The sequence below is a fragment of the Nothobranchius furzeri genome, chromosome 11 (assembly GCF_043380555.1).
Source record: "Nothobranchius furzeri strain GRZ-AD chromosome 11, NfurGRZ-RIMD1, whole genome shotgun sequence".
Taxonomy (NCBI): Eukaryota; Metazoa; Chordata; class Actinopteri; order Cyprinodontiformes; family Nothobranchiidae; genus Nothobranchius; species Nothobranchius furzeri.
In genome coordinates this window covers 36,140,042-36,152,439 of record NC_091751.1, presented here as the reverse complement: position 1 = coordinate 36,152,439, position 12,398 = coordinate 36,140,042, and the positions used below count along the sequence as shown (strand labels likewise).

General features: G+C 46.1%; 1 protein-coding gene across 1 annotated transcript in view; it reads left to right on the top strand.

Annotated features, from left to right (window-relative positions):
* Positions 1–1,996: 1,996 nt before the first annotated feature.
* The window catches only part of kcnq3 (potassium voltage-gated channel, KQT-like subfamily, member 3), a 77,192-nt gene continuing 66,790 nt past the window's right edge, over positions 1,997–12,398 (top strand). The window contains exons 1-2 of the mRNA XM_054747071.2: positions 1,997–2,381; positions 2,771–3,202. Coding sequence (XP_054603046.2) covers positions 2,898–3,202 — 305 coding nt within the window. The 5' untranslated portion in view covers positions 1,997–2,381; positions 2,771–2,897. The remainder of the gene's footprint in view (positions 2,382–2,770; positions 3,203–12,398) is intronic.

Sequence of the window (12,398 nt, the reverse complement as noted above, 5' to 3'; positions counted from 1 at the left end):
ACCGTTTGTCATTGGGCTGTGTTGGCTGACCCGATTCTGCTTATCGCGTGGACATCAGGGGCAGTTCCACTGGCAGACCGGGATGGTGGTCCCCTTATTTAAAAAGGGGGACCGCAGGGTGTGTTCCAACTACAGGGGGGTCACACTCCTGAGCCTTCCTGGTAAGGTCTATTCAGGGGTTCTGGAGAGGGGGGTCCATCGGATTGTCGAACCTCAGATTGAGGAGGAGCAATGCGGTTTTCGTCCTGACCGTGGAACACTGGACCAGCTCTGTACCCTTAGGGGGATCCTGGAGGGTGCGTGGGAATTTGCCCACCCAGTCTACATGTGTTTGTGGATTTGGAGAAGGAGTTCCACCGCATCCCTCGGGGGGCCCTGTGGGGGGTACTCCGGGAGTATGGGGTACCAGGCCGTCTGATACGGGCTGTTAGGTCCCTGTATGACCGGTGTCAGAGCTTGGTCCGCATTGCCGGCAGTAAGTCGGGCTCGTTCCCAGTGAGAGTTGGACTCCGCCAAGGCTGCCCTTTGTCACCGATTCTATTCATGACCTTTATGGACAGGATTTCTAGGCACAGCCAAGGTGTGGAGGGCATCTGTTTTGGTGGCCTGAGGATCAGGTCTCTGCTTTTTGCAGATGATGTGGTCCTGTTGGCTTCATTTGAATGTGATCTTCAGCTTTCGCTGGAGCGGTTCACAGCCGAGTGTGAAGCAGCTGGGATGGGAATCAGCTCCTCTAAATCTGAGACCATGGTCTTGAATCAGAAAAGGGTAGAATGCCATCTCCGGGTCAGGGATGAGGTCCTGCCCCAAGTGGAGGAGTTTAAGTATCTCGGGGTCTTGTTCACAAGTGACGGAAAACTGGAGCATGAGATCGAGAGGCGGATTGGTGCTGCATCTGCAGTGATGCAGGCATTGTACCGGTCTGTCGTGGTGAAGAGAGAGCCGAGTCAGAAGGCGAAGCTCTCGATTTATCGGTCGATCTACGTTCCTACACTCACCTATGGTCATGAGCTTTGGGTAGTGACCGAAAGAACGAGATTGCGGATACAAGCGGCCGAAATGAGTTTTCTCCGCAGGGTGGCTGGGCTCTCCCTTAGATATAGGGTGAGAAGCTCAGTCATCTGGGAGGGGCTCAGACAAGACCTGCTGCTCCTCCACTTCAAAAGGAGATAGTTGAGGTGGCTTGGGCATCTGGTTAGGATGCTTCCTGGACCTGGTGAAGGGCCTGGTGAGGTTTTCCGGGCACATCCAATTGGGAGGAAACCTAAGGGGAGACCCAGGGCAAGTTGGAGGGACTATGTCCCTCATCTGGTCAGGGAATGCCTTGGGATTCCCCCCGAAGAGCTGGCCCAAGTGGCTGGGGAGAGGGAAGTCTGGGCCTCTCGACTTAAGCTGCTGGCCTCGCAACCTGACTCCGGATAAGCGGAAGAGAATAGATGGATAAACAGTTTTGTGTTCTCCTGTTGGCATCATTCATTTTGCGGTTGGATCAGCAGGGTCGCTACCATTTCTCAACACAAACAACCAGAGAGGCGTCATCTGAGCCTATGTAGGACATTTTTGTGGCGTTTGGTAAAATTTTTTTCTTTTGCTTTTAGATTTTTTTTCCATTCCATCGTGTTTCCTCTTGGTTCTCCTTCTTTATCCAGCTCCTCACCTGTGTTTTGCCTGCTAATTTCCTCACCTGGTCCATATTGAATAATCAGCCCTCCCTGTTAGTGTAGTTCTGAGTTTCACCCACTGGTCCCGTCTCTGGAGTTTTCTTTGTCTTGTGATGGAGGAACACCTGAGCTCTCTCCCAGCATTGCCGGTCCGAGTTGCACTGCTCATGACAGACGGGCTGATGAATTTGATCATCATTTAAACTTCATAAGTTTTCAGAATCAGTTTGATCTGAGTCATGACTGCGATCTTCTGTGACGTTTTCAGTCTAAATGCGCTAAAACACCAGGTGGATTCGCTCATCCATCATTTTTGTGATTCATCAATAAAGAAAATAAAACCTTCCTACAGTAAACATCCCGTGTGCGCGTGCGTGTGTACGTGACTATGCATCTCGAGTTCTCGTGAGCGCGCCTGCTCGCATCTCTCCCAGCTGACACGCGTGTTTTCCTCCCCCAATCCATGTGCGCTGCGTTTCCGCGCGTGCGTGCGCGCGTCGGTGCTGATGAGAGCTCGAGCTGCTGCTTCTCCGCTTCTTCAGAACAGGATCAGTATCGACCTCCTTCTTCACGCAGCGCCTCCTCCTCTTCCTCCCACCCGGCGCCGCTTCCTCTGCAGGTGGATGGAGGCTGGAAGCCCCGGAGACTCGCACCACAATGCACCGGAACCGCTGCCGGTTCGGTTCGGAGCGGCTGGTTGAGGAGCTGCTTTAATTCAAGGTGTGATGATGCTCGGCTTTGTGCCTCGTGCGTGCATGTGCGGGAGCGCGTGAGGAGTTGCTGGTTTTATTTTCTGCTGGTTTCTGATCAGACTCCGAGTTTCAGTAGAAACCCTCTGGTTCGGCTCCGAATCCCCTTGGTTCCGGCCCGAACCTCCTGGTTCGGCTCGGAGGCGCAGCAGTGAGTTGTGGGACTTTGTGATGATCTCACCGTGCCGCTCCGGAGGTTTGGGCGTGTTTTACGCACAGCTCTGATTCGTTTCATGGCGGATTTCTGCCTTTTCCTCTAAGATGTTGATGTTTTTTTATTTATAGTTTATTAAAGATGTATAACGCTCCATGTCTGTCCCTCTCCCCGCACCCCCACCTCCCCCATGTCTCCCCCATCAGATCGCCCAGCATCTCCCTTCGCTCCGGGGAACGCATCCTTAAATGACCCGCGTCTAAACACTGGGTGTCTCCGGATCCAGCACCCGGATCATGGCATGCTGCCCATCCCGGGCACTCAGCAGTGACCATGGGGCTCCGGTCCAGGACCGTCGCTAGCGGCTCTGAGGAGCAGAAGAAGACCGCTCTTGGGGATTTGCTGGACCAGGGCAGCGGCGGGGTGGATAAGGATGGCGCGCTGCTGCTGGTGGGACCGGGTCGGGAGGACTTTAAGCGCGGCGCTCAGGGTATCGGGATCGGGCTGCTGGCCAAGACCCCCCTGAGCTACACCCGGCCGGTGAAGAGGAATAACATCCGCAAGAGGAAGGTCCAGAACCTGATCTACGACGCGCTGGAGAGGCCTAGAGGATGGGCGCTGCTCTACCACGCCTTCGTGTGAGTACCTGCAGGTTCTCCTATGTTCTCTGATGTTCCTCCTGCAGCTGCAGGCTGGTTATGAAACCAAACAGCTGCTTGATGTTGTGAAGGAGGCTTCAGCTCCACTGAGTTCTGCAGAGAAGCTTCTAAAACTTTAAACCACTTCAACCCACTGGGTTACATAACTGATGCAGAGTGTTCTGGTGCACTCGGTTCTGAGTGGAGTTTGGTCCTGATGGGGCTGGTTTTAGCTCTGAGGTCATGCTCCATCAGGTGTTTGGGTCAGGTGGATGAATCAGGTCCAGGTTTCAGCTCTGATTCCAGTAAGGCAGCAGGTGATTACAGTGTGATTGTGCATGAATGTGAGCTGAGTGGACCTGCAGTTTGAAGCTGTAATTAATATTCTCGTCTGGATCTCAGAGCTACTGACCTTTCTGAGCCTGGCTCGGTTCAGCTCTGCTGCTCCAAATGTTTAAAATGTCCATCTGTCAGAAGGACAGCCGATACGCAGCAGGGAATTACCTTTTTGTTTCAGCTGTGGAAGATATTCACAGCAGCAGCATTTAAACACGTTACAGGAGCTAGTGGGGCGAGGATTACGAGCAGAAACGTTTTGGAGATAAACTCACCGACACGAGGAGGTGGACAGTCTGACAGCCAGAAAACAAAGACAGGAACCTTTCATTTGACAGCTTCCCGATTAAAGTGGGACGTTTCTGCTCTCGGCAGACACCACAGGAGAAAATCATTTTAGCGAGACTCCAGCGGTGTCTTGATTATACATTTATTAATTTACTCAGTGGTTTTGTTTGTGTTCAGGAGCCTGAGAGTGTTTCAGAAAGTCCCTGACTCCATGTTCAATGTTGCTGCTCTGGCCTTTACCTGCTCAAGGTGTTCCACGCTCATCAGACATTAAAGACGATCAACAGAGAAGAGCCACAGAGCAAAGTCATGGCTTCTTTAGCTGAAGATACTAGATTTTCACTCATAATCAGACCAAACGCTTACAACACTTTTTCATCTTATCTAGAAACATTACTTATTTTCTTTAGTAACTAAATATCTGAAGTTGTTTACTCACCCTCGTGTTGTCTGAAACACGACTGAGCTGCATTCAAGAAGTCTGATATTTTGAACGGATCCATTTTTGAGGCTGAAGAGAATCATGAAAGTTCGTGTTCCTGTAGAGATGCCATAGAAACCTAGCTGCAGAGCAGCAGTAAGGAAATCCAGCCAGCCTAAACGTCATACAAGCTACTTCCTGCTGTTAGCTTCCAGATTCAGAACCCATAAGAAACTGTCAAACAAATAATTATTATTATCTCTTTCAGATAAATATTTTCCAAAACCGACGCATTTGGCTGTAGGAAAAATTTGTATCGGCCCACAAATCTAGAATCAGACACCTGTAGTTTCTAAGGAATTTGGAACTTCCTCATGACATTATCACAAGGACTCATAGCTCAGATACCGGCGTTAAAAGGTTTAACAGCCTAAAGTCGAGACGAAACAACCAAAAGGATGAACCGTTGAACAGGAAATAAAACTCAAGTAAACTCCAACAGAAAACCTGACAAAACCAGATCCAGACAAAAGGTCTGGATGGGTCTGGAGTTAGATAGAACCCGTGCAGAACCTTTTGACTGGATCATTGTAAAGTTTAAATCCAGTGTCTCTTTGCTGAACTTTGTGCCAAACTTCTGACTTCACATCCAGTCAGAAACGGGTTCACAGAACCTAGCTCCATGGGTTTGGGTCCTGTCTAAGTCCTGGATTCAGTTTTATCTCCAACATCAGCACGAAGTAGAGTTAGCTGCCCTCGGGAGGCCACGCTGAAAGGGAATTTCAGGTCAGTCTTAAATCTGCATCCACCATCCCCAAATTCTGGTTTCCATGACAACACGGCAGAGAGGGAGAGATAATTTAGATCTCGAACTGAGGCCGAGAGCCGGGTGTGTGAAGGCAGAGTGATGGAAAACACAGGAGATCTGCAACATCAGCAGTTTGTTTGGCAGATCGCTGGTGATCCTTGGCCTCTTCCTGCCATCCGGACGAGACTGACAGCGGCACCGCGTCCCCGGATTGCAACACGCTGTAAATCACCTCTCTGCCTCTTTTATAACTGAGTTTTGCAGAGCTCCATTTCTTCTCCGTGATCCCGTTTCTTCATTCAAAAGAGAAAGCTTGGTAAAAAAGAATGGCGGCGGGTTAAATCTAAAAAACCCAGTTCAGCTCACGTCGTCCCACGATACCGATGATATTGTGAAACTACGATAAAAGACAAAAATCCTTTCTTTTTTCTTCAAATATCTATTTAACAGACTTAAAGCACCTAATTTTTAAAGTTTTGGTTCCAGAGCATCAGTTTTCTGGTTCGTCTGGCAGGATGGGAATGTAAACGGAAGGACCGAACATTTATTCGTCCTCCACAGAAAAACAAATGAATATTGATCTTTGATATATGATGCGAAGTCTAAATGGTTCTACTCATATTATCAGAGTTTAAATTATTGATGGTTTAATGGCTGCACTGAGCCTTTTATATAAAGATGGAAAGTTTTAAAACTTTAAAAACGACTTTTCAGCGTCGAATCCACGAATCAGGCCTGGAATAAACCCGCCCAGCTGTTTGTTTGTTTCTGATTAACTCGGCCCAAAGGGGAGGCGTTTACTGGCAGTTGATAAAATAGGAATTTTCACGCTCTAGGACCAAACACAAAGCTGCGGGACTGATTTAACCGACTCCTTCTGTAGAAGAGTTTTATTATTTGAAGCTGTTTATGTTTTACTGGTTTGTTGGTTTGGCTCAGCGTTCCCTAATGGTCTCTGTGGTTGTGGTCATTTAGCGTAATGACATTCATCTTCCACAAATGACACTCCGATGGGAGAGTCACTCAGCTTGGACAGAAATCTAAAGACCAGACTTCATTAATGGGAATTTAGTCACATCTAGAGTCAGATGGCAGTAAATAAAGCCGGTCCTTAATGCAATTTATTTAGAGGAGGGCTGTAGGGGTTAAAATAGAAAATTCCTGTTTTCTTTATATAGAAAAGGCTAAATCTTTAGGTCAGTGGAGGTAAATATAGACACAAGGAATAAATGAATATAAAAATCTCACTTTTCCTTTAGAACCTAACCCGAGTCAGGTTCGAGACGCCCCGCAGCGACTCGGCGTCTTGCCGGGGAGAAAATGTTCATATTTATAATACATCGGCAGTGTTCTCTGGTGGGACTGAATGCCTGATAAGACGTTCTCTGGGGGAAACAAAGCTCTAGTGCACCTGTCTCAGCACAGAGAATTTAGCCAGGGGAGAAAGTGGCTTCAGACGACAGGATCTGGAGTCTTATTTCCTGATATGTGGACATCTCTCCTCTAATTGGCTAACAGCAACACAACTCTACCACTGACTGTTAGCTCTGCAACTCTGATGTTTTATCTTTTATCGGCCCAGTGAGAAACTGGATTCTGAAACTGTTCAGGAAAATCAGAAACAAGGAAGCGTTTGATTTGGTTTTGGTTCTTTTCATCCAATTTTGGAGAGGAAGCTGAAAACCTCCATTCTCAACTTCCAACTCATGGAGAGTTTTAGTTTAAATCACTCCAAAGATGAGCCGATGGGACTGACTTGGTGGAGGTTTAAGTCTGAGATCAGAACTCAGAACGGTCTCAGAGGAGTGAAGCTAGAGGGTCTGACGGGGAAACGTCTCCAGGCAGGAAGAACTCCCCTCAAACAGCTGCTTCAGTCCTGAATCCCTGGTTTTCTGTTAATAACCCAGGTGAGTCGGAGGGACAGGAACACAAAGATCTGATGAGTCTTCAGCTGAGGACTTTAACACCAACAAAACCCTCCTGGCCTTTTATCTATCTACTTTCCTAACTCCATCACCCTACCTGCTGCAGAAGGATCCAGATGATGAATCCGCGTTGTTAATTCCTCTACATCGATAATGGAGATTTCTTCAGATATTCCAGGCATTCCTCTGCTCTGCTGGATTCTCCTACAGCTCCTGACCTGACCCAATGAGAGGACCGGCTGTCAGAAAGCACTTTCCGCTGCAGAAAAATTGGCTTCCATGATGGTGGAGCAAGAGGTCATCATGGACATAATGAAGCCCCTGGGTGTTATTTAAGGTATAGAGCTGTGGGGAATCCCAGGAGTTCGTGTCCTGGTGGATTTTTTCCCCTGGAAGACGCAGGTTGTTGGGACTCTGGGATCGGAGGAACCTTCAGGAATCGATGAGCGTGGATTTATTGTGACAAAGCTCCTGAATCACTGCTGCTGAGTGTCTGTGGTCTGATCCAGACCAGGATCTGATCCTATACCAGCTGCCTGAAGCCAGCTATGCCTCACAATCAGTTCCATCGACACTCCGGTTGTTTCCGGTTCTGTGGCGCTCCCGTTGGGACTCTCTTTGCTGCCTTCCACCCGAGTGTGATTACACTAAACACTGGAGCAAATTAGGTTGTCCTGCTCTTATCAGCGTGTGTGTTCTCCTCTCCTCAATCCAACCGCCTTCATCGTTTTCCTCCTCGCTGAATTCAGACGGTTGTAATGCTCGTGGCGCCCGGAGGCTCCGGGTCTCGTCCCCCCTCTGGGAGACCGGCTGTTTTAAAACTCGGCTCTACGTCCGGTTCTGCTGCAGAATGCCTCGATTGTTGGTTTAGAGTCACGGATGTTTTTATGTGACAAAAACTTCAAGACGTTTATTTTTTAAAACCCAATCTAGTCAAGATTTTTCACAACATTTCACTTTATTGTTTGATTTCTTTTAGACAAAAATCTGCCAGATTAGTGAAATCTGAGCATTAATGATGAAGCACTTTTAACAGAAACATTTCTTCTAATGTTAGTTTAAAATATTTTTCTTTGCACTTTTCTGGTTTTGTTTTCCTTCGGTGGCCCAGAAGCTTCTATGAAGTACGTAAGCTATGAAACAGTGTCATGAGCTACAGTAGGCGTGTATGAGGTTCCGAATGTGCCAAAAATGTGTCTATGTATTTCTGTGCGTGTCTATGTATTTGTACGCTCACTGCACTGCGTTGCTGTAATGTTATGCTCTTTCTCAGTCTGTCGTTACTCTCTGTCGACACCTGCTGTTGTCTCTGACAGAGGGTAACGACAGACTAAGACGACAACATGTGACAACAAGGCTGGAGAACAAAATAAGACATATCAGATAAAAGCAACTCCTGACAAGTTATAACAACAGAGCAGACAACATCACGTGACAAACGCCCGAACATTAAAAGACGGGATCACGTGTCACAGGGTAACGACAAACAACAGCGCGTGTCGACAGAGAGTAACGACAGACTGAGACAACAGCACGTGACATCAGCACCAGACAACAGCACGAGACAACAGCACCAGACAACAGCACGTGACAACAGCACGTGACAACAGCACGTGACAACAGCACGTGACAACAGCACGTGACAACAGCATGAGACAACAGCACGTGACAACAGCACGTGACAACAGCACGTGACAACAGCACCAGACAACAGCACGTGACAACAGACTGAGACAATACATAGACACATTTTTGGCACATTCGGAACCTCATAGGCGTGATGATAAACTGGAAATGAGACCTTTTGGAGCACCGACCGGGTCCCGAACAATCCAGATGTTTCAGCGTAACTAAAGCTTTAGCATAGCTTCTGTTTTAGCATCAGGTAAAGCTGAGAGATTCTAATTTAAACGTTTGACTGTTGGAAACATAAAAGTGTTGATTTTCCTCCTCATTGGCTCTGTTTTCATTTTTAAAAATATGTTTTAGTAAAATTCACACAGATTTCATTTGAGTGATTTTGTAACTTCATTAGGACGCCGCTGCACATTGAGTAAAATGTAGTTTTGTGTCTGTTGTTGTTTACCTTGAATATAACTTTATTCAGAATATTTACGTAGCTCCGTTGTTCTTTAACTCAGTTTCAGCTCCTTTAGTTTTTCTGAGTCAGCGTGGCTCAGCGGCTTTGGGACCACCTGCTGCTTCAGAGGAATTCCAGAATAATCCGAGTGGGAGCTTTTGTATTTCTGTAAATAACTCTGTCGTCTCATAAATTTGATGGGTGTGTTTTAAACGGCGCGGGTTTGGCTGGAGCGTCAGTGTTTCACCTTTACAGTCCCTTTGCAGCTCTTTAGCAGGTGGCTAATGATGATTTTCAGCTTGTTTGTCTCCTGAGAGCCGGGCTCCGTTTACGACTGCAGCAATGCATGCTGGGAAACGATAACAAGAGATTTCACAGTGCGTCGCCGCCGCTGACTCACTGTTTTATTGTTAGGATCTTCTCGGGGATTGAAGGTGTTGAGTATTCACGGTGATTGATGGATGATGCTGATGTTCCACCCCTGAAGTTATGAGCGAGTAAGTCTTCATCCACGCAGCAACGCTTGAAACTCTGAAGTTTCTCTGCCGGAGTTTTCAACCCCAACTTTAGTTCCTGTTACAGTTTGTTTTAGATAAAAATCTGGTTTTCTTGCTTTTCCTGTTTTAGTTGTTGTCTTTTTTATTTTATTTCCTGTTTCTGTGATATTTCTCTGTCCTCCTCAACCAGGATCTCCTTTAGGAGAGTTTCCTGGGTCTGGTTTCTGGTTGCTCCTTGTTGAGTTAACGACACCTTCTAGGAGAACTTTTGTCTTTTTCAGTAGCTTTAATCCTCATCGTGTCTCCAGGTCTTTACTTGTTTTATATTTTCTGGTTCATATCTGTGGGATTGCTCTGCTTCTTCAAGGCTTTACTGGGTTTCCTTTATTCTGGATAATTGTGGATATTTACTACATCTATTGTGATATTTTAGAACCAGTTTCAGCGTTTGTACATTAAATCGGTCTGAGTTTGCGTCTGTTCAGCCGCTTAGTTCACTTTATCTGTTTCATCTTTCGTCCAGCTCTTTCCTGGACGTTTGTGTTTTTTGGTCCTCGTTACAATTTTATTTTTTTCCTCTCAGTTTTCAGCTCAGCTGCTAATTTATCAGCTTGATCCACACGGTAACGTTAAAGAATCCATGTCTTTAAGGTCTGATTATCGAGAATGAGCATGATGGTAATCCAAAATAATCCCAGAGTAGCAGAGTCAGATTGGCCCTCTTCATTCCTGAAGATTTTCTCTGCAGCTTCTGGTTTGTTGTTTTGACGTCTGCTGCAGCACCGTGCAGGAGTCGATCGATGGCTGCAGGTGGAGCAGTCGGACCCTGAGGAGGATCCAGTTACTGGGAGGGGGAACGAGATCTGCTCTTTGTAAAGGGAAACCCCCGCTCCAATCCCACAATCCATTTCTCCACTGCAGCTGCTGAGCACCAAACCTCAGACACGTCCCAGATCCTGCATGTGTGTGATTTTTACGCATTCCTGATTCGTGGGAGTGAGGTGGGGGAGTCGGGGGAGTGGCGGCGGGGACGAAATCGTTACGTCTGTAATTTCAATCCCACCTGAATCTGCTGCATCAGTGAATTTACCCAACTGCATCCGTCAGCTTCCTGTAACATTTTCCAATAGGAAATAAACATTTCTAATCTAATGACATCTTTATTTAAGTTTACTGGATTTAATCACTTTATTTTTCTCAATCATCTAGAACCTGTCGGCATCTTTGAAGTTTAAAAAAAATTTTTAAATAATTTTCAGTGAGTCAGCTGGTCATTTATAGACCAGGTGTTTATAAAACATCTGCTTACAGAAACGACACAAGCTGCCTTCCTACACCGTGATCCTCTACAGAAACTAATGATTATGACCCAGATATTGTCTGAAAGCCTGGTTTATAATAATAATAATAATAATAATAATAATAATAATAATAATAAGATTGAAGCTCATCTTTAACGGTAAATGACTGACAGGTATCAGGATGTCTCTAACAAAGACACAGTTAATAAATATACTCGTCTCCTTTAGATGGAGGTCATTTTTCAGAAAAATTATATTTAAAACATCCAGTTTTCCACACAAAAACATCTCTTTAGATGCATTTAATCAGAGTTGCTGTTGGATCTCCCTGAGGGCTGTGATCCACTCAGAACATCTATTATTCCTCCATCTTTGTAGTTTTTGGTTTTACTTCTCTGACCTGCTGCTATCAGAGGGATTATACTAGAATGGAGCCAGAACATTGGGTCACGTTAACATAAATACAGATAAAAGGCCTGGTATTTATGTTCTAGAACGTTACTTTTATTTGTGCGGTCCTGGCACCGGGACAGAACCGGGTAATGATCTATGGAGCTGTTCTGGTCATTTCATGCAGCTCAGCAGTAAAACAACTAACTTATTAGCTCATTAAAGTCAGTGATGTGTAGTTCTGGATTAGATCATTGCTCCTGGGTCGGGTTCATCACCCAACGGACTCGGACCAGAACTCTTTTAGTCTGTGATGTATGATGGGTTGGTCCAATCAGAGTTCTGATATTAATGAGCTGTTGTGTCTCCGTCCTCCAGATGAAGCTCAGCTGACGGAGCTTTTCACACAGTTTGTGTTCACAATGAACTTGCTGTTAATTAGTCAGTGCAGCTGCTTTATGCAGCTCAGTGTGTGTGTGTGTGTGTGTGTGTGCGTGCGCGCGTGTGTGCGTGAGCACATTACAGGAGTCATTTCCTGGTGGTGATAGTGTGTCTGTGTGCTTCTGCACGGTTTAATTATCTAAATCTTCCCTCCACCTCATCTGTAGAGAAGCTAAAACTACGGTAGCCCTGAAGGTTCAACAAAAGCCACAGAGGGAGTAATAATAAAACAAAAGTCATGGTAACTGAAATATATACTAAGACCTTAAACACTCCATGAATGTAAGTAAATGAGAGTCAGCTGTGCTGTTGACTTGGGCGTCAAACTCACAACCCTCTGTAACGGTCTGAGAGCCTCTCTAACTGCCCTAAACGCCGCTGTGGCACCTAGCTTGTGTTACTTCCTGTTGCTCTTGCATCGTTCTGGTTTAGCGATGATCTTTTTCCTGTCAGATTATCATCTTTTGAATTTCTATGAGGTTCCGAATGTGCCAAAAATGTGTCTATGTATTTCTGTGCGTGTCTATGTATTTGTACGCTCACTGCACTGCGTTGCTGTAATGTTATGCTCTTTCTCAGTCTGTCGTTACTCTCTGTCGACACCTGCTGTTGTCTCTGACAGAGGGTAACGACAGACTAAGACGACAACATGTGACAACAAGGCTGGAGAACAAAATAAGACATATCAGATAAAAGCAACTCCTGACAA